Source organism: Mytilus trossulus, chromosome 4, assembly GCF_036588685.1.
Source record: "Mytilus trossulus isolate FHL-02 chromosome 4, PNRI_Mtr1.1.1.hap1, whole genome shotgun sequence".
Taxonomy (NCBI): Eukaryota; Metazoa; Mollusca; class Bivalvia; order Mytilida; family Mytilidae; genus Mytilus; species Mytilus trossulus.
In genome coordinates, this window is record NC_086376.1 from 70,685,659 (window position 1) to 70,704,923 (window position 19,265).

Below are 19,265 nucleotides of genomic sequence, written 5' to 3' on the forward strand. Positions count from 1 at the left end.
TGAACCTATTTTTATAACAGATTCATACAAAAGGCATTACCTTTTTTAATTAACTGTTGACACAGTTTTATGTTTTACTGATCAGCAATAAAAACAGAATAAATCCAGGGGGGGGGGGGCTGGGAGGCCATATTTGATAGTTGATCATATAGGGAATCAATCACTAAAGCATGACTGGAGCTCCCCCTCACCTAGGTCATTCAGCTGGCCCACACTCCTTGGATCAAGTTCTGGATCCGCCACTGACTTTACAGGAGCAGGATAAAAAAAAACTTGTTCTATAAACAGCTCTGTGGTTCCCAAAAACAAACAATTTGTAAGGAACCTTTAGTCCTGGTGACCTAAAAATTACTTAAAATGTAATTTAAATTCTGGGCTAGAATAACCCTAATTGGTTATTATGATAAATATTATTATAATAAAGACAATATTCATCATATATGATAAATGACATTATAATTAGTGAATATTTATGCATGTTAACATCAATAAAAGTCATAAAAAAATATAATGATGACTTTCTTCTTTTTGTGGAAAATTGTGACAATTTCTGATGAATTGAAATATATTCCTCATCAATCTTACAATGGATTTACCAGTATATATACTCCTACAGGACACTGATGAGAACACACAACATTCCCATCCTACACAAGGTAAGTAATCTTATTGATACCTATTCATTGGCTGTGACATTTGAAAAAATCTTCAGGTGCTTTTAATTCTCTTTGTGAAATTTTTCTGCTTAGAAAATATTCAAGATTTAAAATGATGCCTCTGATCTTATTTATTTTTCAATGATGTTTTAAGCAAAATTAAATACATTTTTAAATCAGTTTAAACTTCATTTTAAAATTATAAGAAATATATAACATGAGACCTCTTGCAAAAAAAATTATTGGTGTATTTTTCAAATAAAAGTTTTTTTATACATCCTTCCCGTTCAGGAACTAAAATACATACAATCTGTAGGGAAAGATTAGATTTCCATCTTTTATTTCATAAATAATAAGTATCAACCACTTTTAGTAGCTATATATATATAGTACTACATGTACTACTTTAAATTGTGCTTCTTTCATGTCTTTGATTTTAAACTTGAAATACGACTGTTAAATTACTTCTTTTTATATTGTGATCACTTTAAACGTTTTCCTGCATATAAATATTTTGTAAATTACTTTTTAAATGTTATGCCTCTATATTAGACTAAATAATATTGTCACTCCAAGAGTTCAAGTTAAATGTTTGGTATACATATAAGGATATGCCAAAATGCAACCACAAAAGTATTCCCATGATACAGAATTACAAACTGTTACACATCAGTGTTATCAAGTTTATTTGCATATTTTTTCAATTTAAGTGAAGAGCTGTTCTAAAAATAATAATAAATTTGGGTGAATGAAAAATTTCCTGAAAATCAGAATTGTTAATACAAATATCTTAATAGCTGTGTGAAAAAAATGCTTAAGTGGCAATGGGGTGTTAAAAGAATTCAGTTTGGTAATACTGGGTATTACATACTTATCACGACAGAAAAAATTGTAATTTGTTTATCATGTACAATATTTAAGGAGGAAGGAAAAACCATATAAATTCTTTTATTCAGATTCATCTGCACTTGAAAATTATACTAACCAAGTTCTTTTCAAATAATCATTAAAGCATTTAAAACACAAATAAGTTAATGAGCAACTATCATTTTGCCTTTTTTATTCTCAACTGAAAAGATGTTCCCTTAATACTTTTATTGTTTAATCTTAAACTGACCTGTCAATTTTTGATAAAAAAGGTAGGAATTTATTTAGCTTTATATCTAAGATCTACATGTATAATATATATAGCTAGGTGCAATGATCTATCTCCCTATACAACTATAATACGAGTTATCTCTGTTCTACATTTTCAGAACTATACTGTTCTATCTGAATACTTTGCATTATAAAGTAGCCTAAGCATTAGGTCATAGGAAGATCAGAGTTAAATATGGAGTTAATTAATTTGGTATGATTTGAACTGAATCTTTAAGCTATTCTCATCAAACCTATGCTTTGAAGTGTCTTATAAAATAGAAACATAGGACCTGAGGTATTTATCAGAAAGGGTCGAAAAGAGGGGGGTATGGTTTCAAGTGTGTTTTATTTAAAACAAATATAAAAGTGTACCAATGGACAGACCTATTTTGAAACCAATTGATTGACAGAATAGGCCTAAGCTTATGTGAAAGGGCCTGGGGTTTTTCAGGCAGTCTTTCCAAGCCTAAGTCTTGTTATTATTTAATCTGGTAGTCCTGAGTTTTACTGAGGAGATAATTAATATATAGTAACAAAAGACAGCTTTATTTTATTGTACAAAAAGTTGTTGCAGATATTTAAGTTTTTACTTCATTTTTTATTTGTCTTAACCTAATATTCACTAAATTATTTCTAAGAGGGTGGCATGCTTCTCTTCTGATGTCTGTTGGTTATTTGTGTTATTGGTTTAAGAAAAATCTCTCCTTTTTTATTTTTTCCTTAACACTGTATGTTCTCATAAGATTATATAACCAAAAAATTACAACCAAAGTCATTTACATAACCATACAACAGAGAGGTTATGATCCTGAAAAAACCCAGCTTAAAACGATAAGACATTGTACCATATATACATTATATTCATATATTTTCAGATACAACATGCAACTCTCCATTGCTCTAGGTTTACTATTGGTAGCTGCCTGCACCAATGCCTCATACCTCAACTGTTGGGGTAAAGGCTGTGGTGGATACGGTGGCGGATACGGTGGTGGATATGGAGGTGGATGGGGAGGTGGATATGGAGGCATTGGTGGCTGGGGAGGAGGATGGGGAGGAGGATGGGGCAAAGGAGGAGGATATGGCATAGGAAGTGGATATGGAGGATGGGGTGTAGGAGGTGGATACGGAGGATGGGGTAAAGGAGGTGGATATGGAGGATGGGGTCTAGGAGGTGGATACGGAGGATGGGGCAAAGGAGGTGGATGGGGTTATGGAGGTGGATATGGAGGATGGGGTCTAGGAGGTGGATACGGAGGTGGATACGGAGGTGGATACGGAGGTGGATATGGAGGATTCGGAGGTGGATACGGAGGTGTTGTACTTAAAGGAAAAGGATCATACTATTAAACTAAGGAAATCTGTATTGTTTCAGAAGACAAAATGGACACAAATTTATGTTAAATCTTCAAATCACTACATGTAGATATCTAGCAAATAAAAAATAGCTGGCTAACTGTGTTTTTACTTAAAGTGTTCATTCATTTATACAAATGTCAATTTCACAAACAAAAGTATATAAAGACAATGCATCCCCCCCAAGGGTCTGGAAACGATCATATATGCCAGACATGACCGATTCTAAAATCCATTTGTCTTAAACAACAGATTGGGATTAAGGCAAAATCCTTAATTCAAAATTATTTCATGCTAAATAAAACTATAATAAGTGCAACTATTATCAATAATATTCAAACACTATCAATGCTAAAATATCAAAAAGCTGATGATTTCCTGTTAACTTTATAAACAAAACTAATCCCAGAAATGAGTCCCGAATTACTCGTTTTAGTATTGTCTCAAACATCCAGTTATTAGTTTGTCTTCAAAATCGAAAGAAACGTTAGCAATGTCTGAGAAATTGATCATTTTGAGTCATTAAAATCATTTTATTTTATACTGTTGCCTTCCCTTAACTGCTCTTGAACCATTTTAGGAAAAATGGCAAGAAAATTTGTGAAGTTAATGTGATGCAACAGTAAAAACAAGTTTGTTGATGCTATGTGAATTTTTGGAAAAAGGGCATCAACTTTAAATTTATCACAAAATGACCGAAATAAGGTGAAAATATTTCCAGATCCTTGATCCCCCCTTTTATGCTCTGCCATGTGCATGAGAATAGTTCCACATAATTAAGATTTGACAAACACTGATGTAAGTGATGTTGGCATACAACTTGAAATTGTTATGCTGTCTATAGGACACAAATGATGCCCCCTCCCCCCACCCTAACCATAGGAAATTATAGATTTAACACTATGAACAATGATCTATGTTTTAATCTTTATATGCTATTGCAGGACTGAATGACTGAAATAATGTTTGTTCTATAGGACTCACAATTACTATAATGTCAGCCATGTTGTCTCTCAATTATAAGAATTTAATTTGCTAAATAATTCATGCAATACCGTCTGTGCCAAAAAAAATTTCATCTACTTAGTCATGAAACTTAAAATCGAAACTTGTCTCTATAAAATGTAGTCTGGGGCATCTGATCTGAGAAGTGGCTAACGGTCCAGACTGGCAATATAGTTGTCAGGGCTAACTCTACTATCCTAATACAGAAACAACACAACCATACAATTCAACATTTACATCATAATATCAGAGGGGCTAAGGCTATGTCACACACTGATATTAACCCTAGAAACAAATCAGTAAAACGAGACGTCTTCACTCCCACGGTATTCTCAACAATAGTATCATATTATTTCAATCACTTGCTCAACATGGGAAGGGTAGTGTCAATGCCCCCCAATGATAGACAACTTTGAAATTCATGCACTTTTCCTATCACAGTAATTAGAACCCATTATTTAATGACATCATTTATGCTAAACCAGTGCAACTCTTTCAAAAGTTTAAAACCAAATGCTCTGCAGGGCGCAGCTTTATTCGACCACAGAGGTCTAACCCAGAACAGTTGGACCAAGAATGGACACTGCATACAAGCTTAATACAGCTCGGAATATGGATTGTGATTAAGTAGTTGACACAGCATAGGTTTCTGACACAGAAAGAATGTGGTCTAATGAACTTTAAAAGAATGTTTTCTTTTGAGCAATACACTATGCTATTGAATATTAATCACCTCAAAACAAATATTTGAAGAAATTTTCTTTCAAATTTCAGAAATCTGAAATGAGAAAAATTGTAACCCCCTCCCCCTCCCCAATTATTTTTTTCACCTTCCCCTTTCCCTTATTTCGAAATTCCAATTTCTGATTGAGTTTGCAACATATGCTACTCATTTAAATACATCATAAAGTATTAAAAATAAAATGACATACAGTCATGGTTAAAATTAATATTAATCAACTTCTAAAAATGAATTTACAGCTACACATCTCAGGACAATCACATTTTTTTAATTATTAATATATGTTTTTAAATTAAAGTATTTGATATTTCTAGAAACAGTTTAAAATATTTCATACTAGAACTAGCAAACAAATAGCAAAGAGTACCAACATTAAACAAATACTAAAGTATGTGTCCATTTATTAACTAGGAAACCCTTACTTTCCCCCCTTTTTGCCCCTAATTCCTAAACAGATTGAGTCATAACTCCACAACTCCAATCCTAACCACCCTTTTGTGGTGTTGAAACTTATGATACAATTTCAGGCAATCCTATACACTGTTCCACAAGTTATTGCCTGGACACTAGGAAAATGCTTATTTGGGCCCATTTTATACCCCTTATTCCTAAACCAAAGGAACTAGAACCCCCAAAATCAATCCCAACCTTCCATTGGTGCATGGTTTCAAACCTTGTGTTTAAATTTCAAAGATTCATATTTACTTTTACTTAAATAATTGGCAAATTTCCAATTATGTTAAATTTATTGGCAAATTTCCAATTATACTTTTAAGTTATTGGCAAATTTCCAGTGGAAAGCCTTTTATACTATTGGCAAAATTGAAATGGAGTTTATTAATACTGAAGTTATTGACAAATTTCAAGTACACATATCTAAAAGCAGTGTGAAGTAGTTCAAACATTACTTTTGAATTACCTCCCTTACACTGCTTTCAAATTGTCTTAAATGTCCTTTATCCAGAAAAAAACACCTTGTTTTTGCCCTTATTTGCCGCTTATTCATAATATATTTGAGCCATAACCCCCAAAGTCAAACCTTACCATCCCTTAGTAGTTTGGAATTGTGTGGTATAATTTCAGAAAGATTCATAATTTATATATAAGTTATTGTCTTGAAACTACAAAAATGCTTCTTTTTGGCCCCTTTTCAGCCTTTTATTCCTAGACTGTTAACCATTAAAATACGGTGCTGACAATGACGTGATACCAATATACAACCAAAATATTTTTAATTTTTGTGGTCGTATAATAAATGCTCCCAAAGCACAGCTTGGAACAACAGCAGAGGTGAAACCCTAAACAGTTGGGACATGTATTGACACTTATAGATACAGCTCTGAATTTAGAATGTGATTTAATATTTTACAAAACTGAATGAATGTGGTAATAGAAGTTGAAAGAACTGAAAAATTTGAAATAGACCTTTGCCTTAATTGTGGTCCAAACTAAGAAATCATTTATAATTATTGGCAAAAATAGCTTTAAAGTTTACAAGGAGGTTTCTTTCATGTAATGGTATTTGTACACAAAGTATCATGCACCTTCAAATTTCTGAAATATAAAAATGTAAACAAATAGTTACACCTGATTGTTATCTCATTGTCTTGCTAACTGTAACTTTCTTTGAAGGAGAGAAAAAAATGATAAAGTCCCTTTACTCCCTTTAAGTCCTTGTGAGCAGTGAATGGTATATATTACATACATTTTTCAATTTACATGATTCTGGGAAGTTTAAAATAAAACATTGAATTGTATTTTAATAGGCAAATTACAAATTTGTGTTGGAGTTATGGTCCTTTGCTCATGATTGTACATTTGAACCTTGTAGTTGAACCTATTTTTATAACAGATTCATACAAAAGGCATTACCTTTTTTAATTAACTGTTGACACAGTTTTATGTTTTACTGATCAGCAATAAAAACAGAATAAAGGAATATCTAAGGTTAAAGGGCAATAATTTAATCAAAGAGCTGAATAGCTCTGAGGGGAAAGACGGCCCTTGTTTCTATTTAATTATGTTTTTGGAAAGGGGGGTATCTTTTGATAGTTTTCATATGAAGAATGAAAAAGAGAACAGCTAGAACATGTAGAAAGGTTGACAATATTGAAATCAATTATTGTTGATGTAATTTCATTTCCTTAGTTTAGGATTCAATTTAAATTGGACAAATGGAAGAGATCTGCATCTTCTAAATCTAAACATTTGATTAAAGTTGATAGCTAATTATCTAAAACTCAACTGAATTCTCTCATTTTACAACAACTACAATATTTTTTGAAATCTTGATTGTGTACCACTGTCCTGCAGGCTAGGGCCATTTTCATTTTTTTGTGACAGAACTCTTGGATTTTTAAGTTTTTTCTTTAGAAAGTGTGGACTGAAAAATCTATTCAGTTTTAAATTTCCATTGTTGAAGTTCCGAGTTACAACTCTCATCACAGGGAATCAGGTACTAATAAAAAAAACAATATGAGTGATGTAAACTGTGTGAAGCTTGTTTCCAAATCTTAATTTTGAAACATTTGTAAATAATAAATATGTTAAAACTACAAAATGCAAATTTTTTTATTTTTTTTTTACCATATACAATGGTTATGTAGGTACACAAAAATTTAGTTTTAATAGAAGACTACTAATCCAATGAAATGTCACATTTGAAGTGTTTAAATACATTAACTTTTATTTTAGTGGATAATTACTCATCAATTGAGGTGCTCCTGAATTGGAGGAAGATTCTCAGAATTTTTACAGAAAAAGTGGTCTCGCTAATTAGCGACAAGAAGAATTTTAGCGACAAGAAGCGACAAGAAGAATATTTTTTTCTTGTCACTAAATAGTCTTCTTGACGCTTCTTGTCGCTTTTTGACGCTTCTTGTCTCTGATTAGTGAGACCCGAAAAAAAGTAATGAAATCGTTTCTTTCCCCTGTCTCATGTAACCCCACGATCTTTGTTTATTTTGAAAGTTGTTGACCTACAAATTAAAGTATTGTATGTTGATGTTTAAATCGTCTACAGTAAACGATATTATGTTTAGATTTAACAAATACAAATTTGTAATTAGTGCACGATCTCTAAGAATGATTAAAATAACCAGTAAACTGGTGAAGGATATCCCTGCTTCTTCCAAGAATGACGTCACTATAAAATATAATGTAGGTTGGATATATTTAGAATATCTTGTCATACTAATTTTTCCGGATTGTAAAATAAACGTAAATAGTGTAAAGGAGAGATCAAGATACGATAATTTCGTGAGAAACAGAAGGGAAATGTGTAAAAAAGTGTTTAAAGTCAAACTATTCATTTCTGGGTCTCCTTCTCTTCAATCTAAGTAAGATTTGTTGGGGGGTTTTCCACACTATAACATGTATAAAAACAAAATGAATGATGTGAGGGAGTGTCACTCTGGTCAACCCCATAGGGGATTGAGGGCTTGAAGCCGTCTTTCCCCAAAAACAATTCATAAATATCTATAAAGGGGCGTAAATCAATAAAAATATGTTATCCAAATCTATTTTTCTATATATACATGATATATAGTGCTAAAGACATAACTTATATCTGCCCATAATATAAATTCTTTAAAATTCTGGCAAGATTAATTGTACCCATGAGAGCAATTTTCCATGTTATCATATTTCCAATGAACATAACTTTTTCAAAAATGATTAGTTAGAATTACAATTATTTTCAAAATTTTGCATAAAATGAAAGCTTTCAATGGAATTTTAACTTTTTTTTTCATAATCATGATAATAGAAAATATATATATGAAATAGGAAATGGAAGGCATTGAAGACCTGTTGGTGACCTTCTGCTGTTGTTTTTTTATTTGGTCGGGTTGTTGTCTCTTTGACACATTCCCCATTTCCATTCTCAATTTTATACATTTTTTTAGATCAATAAAACCTGTCTAGGAAATTTAAACCTTACACAACAACATTCAAGGCCTATTGCCTTGGTCCTTGTCTAAAAATTATTTATATCAGATTTAGCTATAAGAAGATAAGTCTTAACTATGATTGAACTGGTACATAACTTAAAACCCAGAATTTTTCGATTAAGGTAGACTTTGACATCTTTATTTCAAGAATTACACAGTTGCCATTAGGTGATCTACTTATTTCACAGTAAAGCAGATAACATCATTAATCTTAATATTAAATCAAATACCTTGCTGGGATATTATGAGCTACTGGTGGCATGCGCCTCTGTCTTTTTGTAGATAAGCCTGGTCCAACCTGACTTTTATTGGTTCTTCTTAGAGTAGCTTGCTGTAAAGCTTGGCATGCATAATCTGCAAGTCTGTTTACCTACAACATATCAGTAATATCATTAAAGATTGAAAATGGGGCAATCCTGTTTACCTACAACATGTCAGAATTCTTTTAACGTGTTGAAATTTAGGCAAGTCTTCACCTATAACCTACATGTGTATAATTATATTATACCAGGGTTGAAAATATGAAAAGTTTGTTTACCTACAACATACATACATTGTATGTATCATTATATTATAATATGGTTAAAAATTAGGTAAGTCTGTTTACCTACAATATATCAGTATATTACAATATGGTTGAAAATTGGGCAAGTCTGTTAAAATCTACACATGACATCATATATATGTTACAGTGAATTTGTATATTCAGGGATTATGTAGAATACCTGATTTTTCAGGGAATATGTAGAATCACTAAAATCATTAGTAATTATATATAATCCCTGAAAATGACCATTGATTTTACATAATCACTGAACATTTTAATAATTATTCTACAAATTCCCTAATATGATTTCAGGGATTATGAACAATTTAATGGCCCTTTGTTTTTAATAAACAAAATTAATATAGGCAAAGTATAATTTTAAGTTTCTTTCATTTTCCTTACCAGATAAAATAATTTAGCTTTCAAACACAGAGTCTGATCTAAAAGATATAACCAACACAAGGTTTCAATATATAGTTAAAGACTTCAAAATTAAAAATATAACCTTCCCTTTATAACGATAGCTTTACATGTATTGTTTGTTTATTAAAAACCATCGTCAAATGGATATTCATGCTCTATTTGTAAATCCACAAGCATGTTATTTGTGATACATGTAAAGCAAATGGTGAAGTAGATTATGGAACAACTGTTTTGTGTGGAGTTTTTTGTTCAAAGTACAATTTGCAAGAAATTCAAACTGTGAGAACTTAGGCATCTAAATGTTAAGAAAAACAGGCAGAACTTGGGATTGACAAATAGAACAAACTTTAAGAGGAAGCTTGCATATTCCCATAGCAATTCTACAGGATAAAAAAAGAAAAGGGAAACCCAAAATACATAATGGCAATTTTCCAAAAAAAAGGTCTAAAAAAGGATATTGCCTGACCACAAAACAATGGTATCTTTATCTTTCTTGCTCGAACCAGATCAAGGTTGCAAATTCCCATTTATTTAGTTTTTTATTTTTTTTGTTGTTGTTGTTGTTGGGGGGGGGGGGGGTACCTTCGTATGTTTTTACTGAACTTTTTATTTCTCTTCAGCGTGTTATTTTTTGAATTTTATGCATTTTAAATGCATAATTTGTTTTTTTAATGTATATTATTTTTCAACTTCTCTGTAACCTTTGTACTTGCATGGTTTTATGAGATTAAACTATCTATCTTATTAAAATCTGATTTGATATGTGCAGGAACAGGATTTTTAAAAAAGTGGATATTGTGGTAAAAACAGATGTGAAGCATATTATTTTGATATATTGTGTTTAACATTTTAATATAGTGTGCCTAACTTTTTTTTAAAATGGGTTTATCATTTTGATATATTGTTACAATTTTTGTTACTTTATTATGATGTTTTTATGTGATTTTATAGAATAAATTATTTTATTTTTATAAACTTTCTTTATAAATACATTTATTTCTTCATTTTAGTTATGATGTAGAATCCCTGACATATTTTCTAGTGATTATACATAATCTCTGAAAATATCAGGGATTCTACATAATCACTAAACTGGTTAGTGATTCTACATAATCCCTGAAAATTTCAGGGATTCTACATAATCACTGATTATACAAATTCACTGTAACATATTTGTTACAGTGAATTTGTATAATCAGGGATTATGTAGAATCCCTGATTTTTCAGGGAATATGTAGAATCACTAAAATCATTAGTAATTATATATAATCCCTGAAAATGACCAGTGATTTTACATAATCACTGAACATTTTAATAATTATTCTACAAATTCCCTAATATGATTTCAGGGATTATGAATGATATATTGTTACAATTTTTGTTAATTTATTATGATGTTTTTATGTGATTTTATAGAATAAATTATTTTATTTTTATTCACTTTCTTTATAAATACAACTATTTTTTCATTTGAGTTATTATGTAGAATCCCTGACGTTTTTTCTAGTGATTTTACATAATCACTGAAAATTTCAGGGATTCTACATAATCACTTAACAAGCCAGTGATTCTACATAATCACTGAAAATTTCAGGGATTCTACATAATCACTGATTATACAAATTCACTGTAAAATATACATGCATTGTATCATAAAGTGGTTGAAAATTTGGCAAGTTTTTTCACTATGTTTTCATTATGACTTCTTAAACGGACTTAAAAAAACTTTGGTAGTATTTTTAAATATATGTAAAAGTCCTTTCTATAAAAAATGGATATCCAAAAAATGTCAACCAAAAAAAATATTAATTCACAGAGACAGTTGAAAATTGTCAATAATCCCAATTTCTACAGGCCATTACTGTATATAACCGACGATTGATAGAATTAGTTAGTACTTAAAGAGCAATTTATATATAATGTATTTCAACTCATGGGTAAATAAATGTTATAATATGGTTTCATTTGATTCTTCATACTAAATAAACTATCCAGAACTCTACATGGTTTCAACTATTATTTTTATCATAAATGCATTGGATACCTATTATTGGGTGACTAAACTCTTTGGGGTTTTTTCATTGTCAAAAATTTAAGACATGAAAAAGATTTGACTCACACCCAGTCACTCAGACTGTCACTTGATGAAGCTAGAATACTATAATTGTTTACCTTATTGGTCCACTTGTGTGCATGTATTAACTGACTAGGTAGCTGTGTCCTGTCTGTAGCTGGATCCAGACATACTAAACTTATGTTATTAGAAGTCTGGTGGACTGTAGATGGCAAACTCTGAGAGATCTTTTCCAAGTCACTATAAAAGCATTTTAACAGAATTAACATTAAGTCAAAATCCATGATGTGTGCACAAATACTTTATGTCATGTGGACATCATGTCAGCCTCCCACCATCAGTTCTAAATGTGGAAAATTATCGATTTGTTAATGATTGAACATCAAATAAACTATTCCAAGTTTTCTATTATTAAGATTTATGGATGATCAAACCAGTAGGAACAATATATTATGATCACAAGTACTTTAAATTAAAATGAGATAATAAAAAAAAAAGGTTGAATTTCTTATATTGCCCTGTACCACGAACAGAAGACAACAATCAGTGAGCTTAGAGAACTGAACATAGACAGTGCTCAGGGGAGGTTCTAAAACGCAGAAGTGGAAAACACTGAACATGCTGAAGTGAAAAATTGGGGTATCATAATTAATATCTCTGGAACCACTAAAGATATCATAAATTAATAACTAAAACAGATTTTGAAAGCTATATCATATGAATGGAATAGTTTGAAAGATGAAATAAAAAAGAAGTTTTTTTAGATATGTGTTACATGTACATACAGTACATGTGTATTACAAAAAAGTTGACCGGAAGCCTTGCTTAGCATGACTCTCACAATCCGTTTTAAGACAATTTAATAACAGATAATATGATATAAAAAGAAATTATAAATACATGCTCGGACATTGAGAATTAGTGAACAAAAATAAACTGAAAATTCAGAAATTATTGCGAGGTTTTTTATCATTGCGAATAATGCGATAGAGTAGTTTAAAAAGCAATAATTTAAACTCGCATTTTGTAATATTTTAACTGAAATTAAGCATGACTTTTCTGAAGATTGTAAAAATTAAAATCGCATTTAAGTTTAAAATGACAAAATCACAATAATAAATGCACGCAATTATTTCTTTCTACACGTTGGTCATAAATTCTATCATTAAATAACATTCCATTTCAATGCATTTAAATAAGTCAGTACGAGTTTAAAATGGTATAAATTTAACATGGTACGAGTTGGCAGTGGTACAAAACACAGGACGCTTCATTTTGTTAACAAATTAAAGATGCCATCGATCTAACATTTTTGTCTAATGAACTCAAATAAAAAAAAATTAAAGATCAAAATATATTTCAGATACAATTATTTTATGCACAAATAAACAACTCTCAAAAATTAGACACGTCTATGACTATGTTCAAACATATAAAAGGGAAATTCGGAAAAATATGTTAGACTATAGGGGTACCACGATTTCCCGAGAACTACGAGAACAACATAATATCCCGAAAACAAGATTATATATCCCGAGAACAAGATTTTTTATGGTGTTATATGTGTTTTTTGCTTAAATAAGTGTAACAGCATACAATGATTAAGGTTTATGGCGTTCATAATTAATAAAAGTACACGCAATCTTCAGAAAATAGATTTGGATGAGGCAAATTCCTTATTCCTTAAAACAATATGGCGGACGTTATATATTGTCAGTTTTTATATGAATTTTTAACATTTTTTTTAATAAAATCTATTCTTTCAGTACATTTGATACTTTTCTTTTCTGTCAGTTCTTCTAAGATCTTCTAATACTTTGATTTTCTTAAGTTGTCTACCTTAAGAATGTCCGCCATATTGTGTTCAACAAGGATTTTGCATACAAGACATAGAAATCGAATTTTTGACCTAAAATTGCATTTTTATTGAATAAAAACGAGTATTATCTCTTATTAGTATTCTTTATTATTGTAAAAAGTAGTAAAAACACAATAAAAACACCTATAACACAATTAAAAATCTTGTTCTCGGGATACATAATCTTGTTTTCGGGATATTATGTTGTTCTCGTAGTTCTCGGGAAATCGTGGTACCGAGACTATAGTAGTAGGTCGAAAATACAATACACCAGGATAAATATATAGTCATTGGCTGATCTTGGTCAGTGAGTTCCAAAAAAAATCCTAAAATATAACCAATAAAAACATCATAATGTATCAAAATCTTATTTTCGAAGGTCTTTTTGTATGTATACATTATTTTTTTCAATTCTACCTCAAATTATCATTCATAGATAACAAAGACTTCTGTAGATCTCCAAGCATTTCTTTTTCCTCTTCTTTTGTTGATGTTTGGCCATTTGATAGGTCTGTAAATACTTTTGTAACACTTCCTCTGAGCTTTTGAGTTAATTTTATTGCGTGAATAAGTTTTTCGGCTTCTTGGTCCCCCATTTTTAATGTAACCTGGGTCTCGTCTATCCTTATTAATATTGAGCTAAGCAAGAAGTACAAAGCTGATTCCAGTTTAAATTTAAAGTTTTGAGTTATTTCGGACTTTTCTATTTGAATGTGCATAAAATCTTTATAATAATAGTTCCGAACAAAATCCGCGGGAAATGTAAAAATAAACCAGTTACCGAAAATAATTCCGATATGATAACTATCTATAAGTAAATATTAAAATTAATCTCTGTTGGTCAACCAAAACTCTCCAATTCTCCTGTGACCTGTACTATCGAAAAACTTCAACACACGTCCTACGCGCGTCTGGCGTATATACTAAATTTAATCCTGGTATCTATGATAAGTTTATTTACAGAACAAAGCGCAATAACCCAGAGGCAAATCCAGAATGTCAAGGTGTGCAGATGTACACCTCTTAGGAGCGAAAAATTTCTAGAATTTATCTTTTTTTACTGAAGCTGTTTTTTTGGTTTATATGACTGTAAAAAATAATTGGTGAAGAAAAACTCATATGGTGGTTAACTGCTTTTTTTGCGACGGCCCTTTGAAAGTACTCAATTTTGATGATTTTACCATCTATCATCAATTTTTAACTATTTTTGGACTATATGAAAAAAAAATCACATTTCCGCAATTAAACTTTTTGTCATACTTTTGAAGGGGACCATTGAATAAATTTGAATTAAAAAAAACTATAGGTAGGTGTTAAGACAAGTTGGTTAAGATAAGAAACTTTTATCAAATTTTGATGCTTTTTCTGTAAATTTGTGATTTTTCTCCGTTTTAAGTACAAATTGCATATTTTTTTTAACTTGTTTGTTATAAATGGTTGAAAAAATACTTATCGAAGACATTTGAAAAGAAAAAAGGGATGTGGGATGTACATGTTTCTGGTAAGTCATTTTTTGTATCCCTCACCCATTTTCTCAAAATTTTGGCTAACAAGACTGACTTGAATAGTAATAAAATTTGAACAAAATTATTACTCAAAAACTGCTCATTGAAAATACCAAATGTTTTCACAGATTTAAGTTTGATTATGACATTTTTTAATTTCATTGATATTTTCCACTTGTATCACATATTTTAGAAATAACCCAGAACGAGATTTCAATCCTTAATGGGAACAGTCAAGAAAAGTGCTTAATAAAGAAAATAGAAAAAAAGACAAACCGTTATTCATAATATGACTGAGAATCTGGGGCCCAGAGAGAATGTAGAGAACAATAAAGTGGTAAAATATTAAGAATAGGTAATATCAGAGGCATATATATACAATGTATCTGTATACATATCAGTCTGGTAATAATGACCGGTGCTAAAATATAAAGAATAAAACAATAATGGGGTGATAAAATATAAACTTCGGTCAAAATAAATGAACCAGATGATAAAGAAAAATGGCGTAAAAAATACCAAATACACTCCCCAAAAAAAGAGACCCCGATACAGACAGTAGCAAATGCGGAAAAAATACTAAATGCCACGGTTATCCCAATCTAATTAAAAACCAATCTCTCATGCTCCCGTTTTCTGATATGTCGCGTGGCTCCCACGCGACATATCAGAAAACGGGAGCATGAGAGATCGGTTTTTAATTAGATTGCGGTTATCCGCACTTCCTTTCTATAAGTCAACGTACCATGTATAACTTCAATGGTCAGCAATAAAATTGAGAATGGAAATGGGGAATGTATCAAGCAGACAACAACCCGACCATAGAAAACAAACACATTTACCATCAGCTAAAGTAAAGAGAATCGCTTGAATTTAAATAAATGGACAATATAAATCCTGATCATTGGTAAATGGTAATACACTTATTGCACCACTTATTGCGGACCTCTTTTTGTATTGTTATGAGTTACAATTTATGACAAAAATAAGCAAAGACCCATCAAAACAACATCTGGTAAACAAATTTAATAATACTTTTAGATATTTGGATGATATTTTGGCTCTCAATAATGACGACTTCAGTATGTATATCAATGAAATTTATCCTGCTGAACTTACTTTAAATAAAGCTAATACTAACAATGACCACTGCCCTTTCCTTTCCTCGATCTTAATATCTATATCACTAACGGAAAGCTGAATACTAAAATTTATGAAAAAAGGGATGATTTTTCATTTCCTATCGTTTATTATCCGTTTTTAGATGGTGACGTTCCCTTGTCCCTTGTCACCATGTTTATGTATTACTGAAAATTATTACACCAGGGTTTTCGATATCACAAACTAGTCAAAACATTTATTAAATTTTATCATCGGTATAAAGACATCATTCGTAAATATAGCTCAACATGGAGACTTCTAATACGTTCAGGTATTTCACATCCAATTTTTTATGGAAATATTCTTTATAAAGTACAAAGGTGTCAGTATTCACCTCAGAAACTTACAAAACCTTTGAATAGACTTATTAAGAAGGGATATAATTACGATACTGTAGTCAAGTCATTAAAAAGATTGCATATTTTGGCGTTAATATTGAGTCACTGATAAGGTCTTTGCGTCGGAACTAAACACATTTATTCTAGAAACAGTTGTTGGCATGACACGGGTTATGTTCTTCCCATATATGTTATGATGGTATGATACTAAACCCCTAACGGAAAGGATTGTGCATGATGTTCATATGATGAAATCATAATCTTTCAGTCAGTTTAATTGAAGTCTGGAGCTGGCATGTCAGTAAACTGCTAGTAGTCTGTTGTTATTTATGTATTATTGTCATTTTGTTTATTTTCTTTGGTTACATCTTCTGACATCAGACTCGGACTTCTCTTGAACTGAATTTTAATGTGCGTATTGTTATGCGTTTACTTTTCTACATTGGTTAGAGGTATAGGGGGAGGGTTGAGATCTCACAAACATGTTTAACACCGCCGCATTTTTGCGCCTGTCCCAAGTCAGGAGCCTCTGGCCTTAGTTAGTCTTGTATTATTTTAATTTTAGTTTCTTGTGTACAATTTGGAAATTAGTATGGCGTTCATTATCACTGAACTAGTATATATTTGTTTAGGGGCCAGCTGAAGGACGCCTCCGGGTGCGGGAATTTCTCGCTACATTGAAGACCTGTTGGTGACCTTCTGCTGTTGTTTTTTTATTTGGTCGGGTTGTTGTCTCTTTGACACATTCCCCATTTCCATTCTCAATTTTAAATGTATACAAATAAACATCAAGGTAATGTAATCGGCAACGGCAAGGACATATGCACATAAAGAATTTGACAGGACGATTAGGTATGTTTGTGAACACTTAGTCTCCCACAATTTATCCTAGCTGGAACACACGGTGAGAAAATCAATTCAAAGGGGGAGTTAGCTCGATGTTACAACTAAATGTTGGCAATAAAGACCAACGCAACAAATGCTTAATTAATAGAATAAAATTGAAAATTGAAAATGCGAATGTGTCAAAGAATCAGCAACCCGATCCGTGAAAGAGATGTAAACTGCCCGCGAAGGCCACCAATGGATCTCAATCAACACAGCGGGAAAATCCCGCAACCAGAGGCGGGTGTCACGTAAACAGAAATGTGTACTAGTTCAGTGAAAGTGAATGTAACACTAAACATACATTTTTATTCAGGGGTCAACTGAAGCCCGTCTCCGGGTGTGGGATTTTGTTGTTGTGTTGAAGACCAATTGGTGGCCTTCGGCTGTTTTCTACCCTCTGGTCGGACCGTTTACATCATTCCCCATTTCCATTCCCAATTTTTGATAACTAGTTACTAGAATTAAAATAAAATTACAAATAAATATGTTTTGTGAGATCTCAACCCCTCCCCTATAACTCTAGCAAATGTAGAATAAAAATACACGCAGCAATGCGCACAGTAAAACTCATTAAATTAAATCCTTTAATTGCTTCTGTTCTGATCGCCTTGATGCGCGACATATCAGAACAGGAGCAATTAAAGGATTTAATTTTAATTAGATTGAGTAAAACTCAGTTAAAGAGAAGTCCTCGTCGAATGTGAGAATAGGTAACAAATGCAACTATTGTCAGCAAAATAACAATGATACATGAGTAATAAAGGACTAGTAGCAGTGACTGAAATGCCAACTCAAGACTTCAATTTAACTGTTGAAAAATTACGTCTTCCTCATAAAAAAAATCAAGCACAATTCCTCCCGTTAGCGACTTAGTATCACACCATCATAAAATATATGAGAATAACATGACCCGTATCATGCAAACAATCTGTTTTCTCAAGACTGCAATACCAATAAGTACACCTCCGGTGGATTCAGTCTACAAATATTTGTATCGTAAGAAGTTGATGTCGTTATAAATAAAGGCAACAGTAATATACCGCTGTTCGAAATTCATAAATTGGCTAAGAAAAAAAAATCCGGGTAACAGACTAAAACTTAGAGTAGCTCATCAAATATAAGAGGAGAACTACGACACAACAGAAACGAACTTTAATATAACATTGGCCATATTTCTGACTTGGTACAGGACATTTTAATTTAACAAAATATGCTGGGTTAAACCTGGTTTTGTGGCATGCCAAACCTTCCGCTTTAATGGCAATGATTATGTTAAATATACATCTAACATTGAAATGACAACATTACATGACAGGACTACAATTCAAATAAATGGGAGAACATATAGGACAGAAAAACACACGAATAATAGCTACCAGGTCTTAAATTTAATACGCCAGACGCGCGTTTCATCCAACAAAGAATAACCAGTGACGCTCTGATGAAAAAAGTTCGAAAGCCAAAACAAGTACAAAGTTGAAGAGTACCGAGGAACAAAGTTGTGCCCAAAATGACTATGTAATAGATATATATGATAAAACCGGTGACTAATTACAGAATAAAAACGGTTATGAAACAGCACAGCCGAGTTGGCCAAAGCAATAAACGCAGAAAGTGACATT

The 19,265-nt window shown here is 31.5% G+C and overlaps 2 protein-coding genes across 4 annotated transcripts in view; one reads left to right on the forward strand and one right to left on the reverse strand.

Annotated features, from left to right (window-relative positions):
• The window catches only part of LOC134715858 (mediator of RNA polymerase II transcription subunit 27-like), a 38,910-nt gene extending 24,498 nt beyond the window's left edge, over nt 1–14,412 (reverse strand). The window contains exons 1-3 of one of the 2 annotated variants that reach the window (XM_063578370.1): nt 14,169–14,412; nt 11,992–12,133; nt 9,080–9,219 (exon numbers count right to left, since the gene is read on the reverse strand). In XM_063578370.1, coding sequence (XP_063434440.1) covers nt 9,080–9,219; nt 11,992–12,133; nt 14,169–14,347 — 461 coding nt within the window. In that variant the 5' untranslated portion in view covers nt 14,348–14,412. The remainder of the gene's footprint in view (nt 1–9,079; nt 9,220–11,991; nt 12,134–14,168) is intronic. The other variant, XM_063578371.1, reaches the window with a different exon arrangement.
• LOC134715860 (keratin-associated protein 19-2-like) lies at nt 608–3,252 on the forward strand. Of its 2 annotated transcripts, XM_063578375.1 has the most exons (3): nt 608–656; nt 2,672–2,970; nt 3,055–3,252. In XM_063578375.1, the coding sequence occupies exons 2-3, from the start codon at nt 2,679–2,681 to the stop codon at nt 3,144–3,146; spliced, it is 384 nt and encodes a 127-aa protein (XP_063434445.1). In that variant the 5' UTR covers nt 608–656; nt 2,672–2,678; the 3' UTR covers nt 3,147–3,252. The 2 variants fall into 2 exon arrangements, with proteins under 2 accessions (XP_063434445.1, XP_063434444.1); XM_063578374.1 differs by having other exon boundaries at nt 2,672–3,252.
• Nucleotides 14,413–19,265: the final 4,853 nt, after the last annotated feature.